Source organism: Myotis davidii, unplaced genomic scaffold, assembly GCF_000327345.1.
Source record: "Myotis davidii unplaced genomic scaffold, ASM32734v1 scaffold478, whole genome shotgun sequence".
Taxonomy (NCBI): Eukaryota; Metazoa; Chordata; class Mammalia; order Chiroptera; family Vespertilionidae; genus Myotis; species Myotis davidii.
Window position 1 is genome coordinate 3,712,702 of NW_006289570.1, and position 2,796 is coordinate 3,715,497.

The window sequence follows — 2,796 nt, forward strand, 5'->3', positions numbered from 1 at the left end:
CGCGGGGCCGGGCAGGTGGGAGCTCGGGCAGGAGCAGCCCTCACACTCCCCGGGCCCGCAGCCCTGCGGCCCCCCGGCCGCCCCGGGTCTCCAGCCCGAGTCCAGAGCTGGGCGCCACGCCGGCCAGCGTCTTCCGCACGCCCTTGCAGCTGGAACCGCAGCATGAAGAGCAGCTGTTCCGGCGCCTGGAAGAAGAGTTCCTGGCCAACGCCCGGGCCCTTGAGGCTATTGCTGGGGGCGCCCCCAGTGGACCCGCCCCTGACCCAGCCCGGGCCCCGGACGCTCCAGGCCCTGACTCGGCCTACTGTTCCTCCAGCTCCTCCTCTTCGTCCCTCTGCGTCCCAGATGCATCTGGGAGTCACCTGGCTGGCCCTGAGCCCCCAAGGACCTGGGCACGGGGCCGGATGGACACACAGCCAGACGGGAAACCCTCGCGAATTCCCACGCCTCGGGGCCCCCGCCGCCCATCCGAACCCACGGTACCCGGGGCCTGGCGTGCCCTGCGCTCGGTCAGCCCACGGGTGGAGCCGGATTCCTGGATGTGACGGACCAGCCCAGCTGCCTCCAGGCCCCGTTCCTCCTCTTCCTTTTCCTTTGTGGCCTTAACCCCTTCGCATCAGGGAACACCCACCCCCCGCACCCCTCGGGTACCAGACCTCATGGGACCAGACCCCTTACATGGCACAATGGGACCTCTGCTGTACATTCCGATCGGGGGATGAGCATCGCTATTTAATTACTAATATTATTGAATGCCTTAGAGGAGCCCAACGAGGACCCTCCTGAGGTCCTGTGGCCCTGCAGAGCCTGACAGTAAAGTTTTGTTCCGGCCACTGGTGTCTGTTTCATCCTTGGGGCCGTCACACCCTCGTGTGATGCTGGGATTCTGGAGTTAACTCCCGGGGCCAAGCCTGGCAACTCCTTTTCTAGACGTAAAACGACCCTGCCCATCCCAGAAACGCCAGGTGCACTTGCAACGCTTCCCTCTTTATTATCCCCGGAAGGTGAGGCTCCCGGAGCGGCCCGCGAGCTTCCAACCAGATTCACAGTCAAGTTCCTCGGGCTCGCGAACGACTCAATGATACGCAGAAGGTACTGATCTTGTCTGATGAGGCTTGGGGCCTGTCTGGGTCCAATTGAAATTCAAAGAAAGGAAACTGGGTGGGAGCTCTCCTCATCCAATCAGGGAGGAGACTGTCCTGTCCAATCCGAAGGAAGCTGGGCCAGCTCCTCCAATCCAGGCCCCTGGTTGGTCCAGTCAAAGGGTCCGGCTCCCCCAGCAACTTCGCGGTCCGCTTTGGTCACATGAGGCTGCAGTGAGCGGGGTGCAGCGCCCCCTGCAGGCGCAGGGCGCTGCCAGAGCCACCCAAATAAGCCACTCCTGGATTCCTGACTCTCAGATACTGTGTGAGATAATAAATGTGTGCTGTTTTAAGATAAGTTTTAGGATAGTTTGTTACAGAGAAATAGATCACTAAGACTCATAGGGAGTAAATTTACATAAAGAAGAATACAGATACCTAGAGCACTCCAATATATCGATGTTGGGAAGGCCTGCGGGGCCAGAGAGCCATGAGGGCGGCGGTGCCGGGGGCCCCACGCCAGAGAATTCCCCCAGTGGGGACGTACACTCAGGAGCACCCTCTCCTGCGGCCAGAAACCCCCAAGCGAACACCAGACCCGTGTGCGCCAAAGACCTTCCCATGCAAGGACGCAGGCCCAAGACAGCGAAAGGGCCGAACCGCTCCCCGGGGGCAAAGCCAGGCCCGACGGGCAAAAGCGTGCCTCCTTCCCCTCCCCACCGGCCGTGCCCTCACCTGGTCTCCGCAATTCGCTGCCGCAGGGCCTTCACGTAGTCGAAGCTGTCGGGGCTGCAGATGTCGTAGACCAGCACGAAGGCGTCCGTGTCCTGCATGCTCCAGTCCTTCGGGCCCGGCCACTCCTGGGGGCGGGAGGCCGGGGTGGGCCGGGCCGTTTCCCCCTGTCCTGTGCCCTGACTTCTGCGGGGGGCGTCTTGACACTAACCCACAGGTCACGCTCACCCTCCTCTGTGCGCCCTGGGCCTGACTGTCCCCGTGGCCAACGCTGCTTGAAGCTGGTCGGCCACCAGCCCTCCCTCACCCCGGTCTCCTCTCCGCCTGCCTTCTAGTCCCTTCCTCGTCCTTCCAGCCTGTAACCCGGCCAGGCGCCTCCCCTCGGCTTGGCCCAATGAGGCTCCGGGGCAGCCGTCTTCCCGCCCCGAAAGCGAACTGCAAAGCCCGTGGCCTGGCCTGGGCAGCTGCAAACGGTTAGGCCTCGAGGACTAACACGCCCTCATTTGCACCTGGGATGCTGTTGTCCCTTCACCGTCCGGTGGGTTCAGCCCAGAGGCCGCCCTCCCTCCCGGAAACCCGGCCTGCTCCTGCCTCCTCCCCGCTCCGAGGACTCAGTCTGCTCTGGACTTTCCACAGATGACTACACGAGTCTTTGCTCAGGTCACAGACGTGAGAGAGCAGAGAATGGCACTCCCTCCCCGAAAGGGCACCCCTGCATCTGGCCCCAACTGTCCCTCGGCGGCTCCGTTCAAGGCCCTGAACACAGGATGCTCCACCCGCACTGAGCCAGACCCCCTGGTGGAGGCGGCACGGACGGAGGGACAGACGGAGGCACTTTGCACGTCGCCCGGTCTCGGCCCGGGGTCCGGGCTTTTGCGCCTCAGGCCAGCGAGAAGGTGGGACACACAACACGGGGCACACTTTCATCCTTCAACCCACGGGCACCGTGTGCACCCTCATGTGCACAGACCCCCCCCCCCCC

The 2,796-nt window shown here is 63.4% G+C and overlaps 1 protein-coding gene across 1 annotated transcript in view; it reads left to right on the top strand.

The window, feature by feature from the left end:
* The window catches only part of GAS2L1 (growth arrest specific 2 like 1), a 4,966-nt gene extending 4,133 nt beyond the window's left edge, over positions 1–833 (top strand). Inside the window, exon 7 of the mRNA XM_015562831.1 lies at positions 5–833. Within this exon, the coding sequence (XP_015418317.1) occupies positions 5–545 (541 nt within the window). The 3' untranslated portion in view covers positions 546–833. The remainder of the gene's footprint in view (positions 1–4) is intronic.
* The last annotated feature ends 1,963 nt before the right edge of the window (positions 834–2,796 follow it).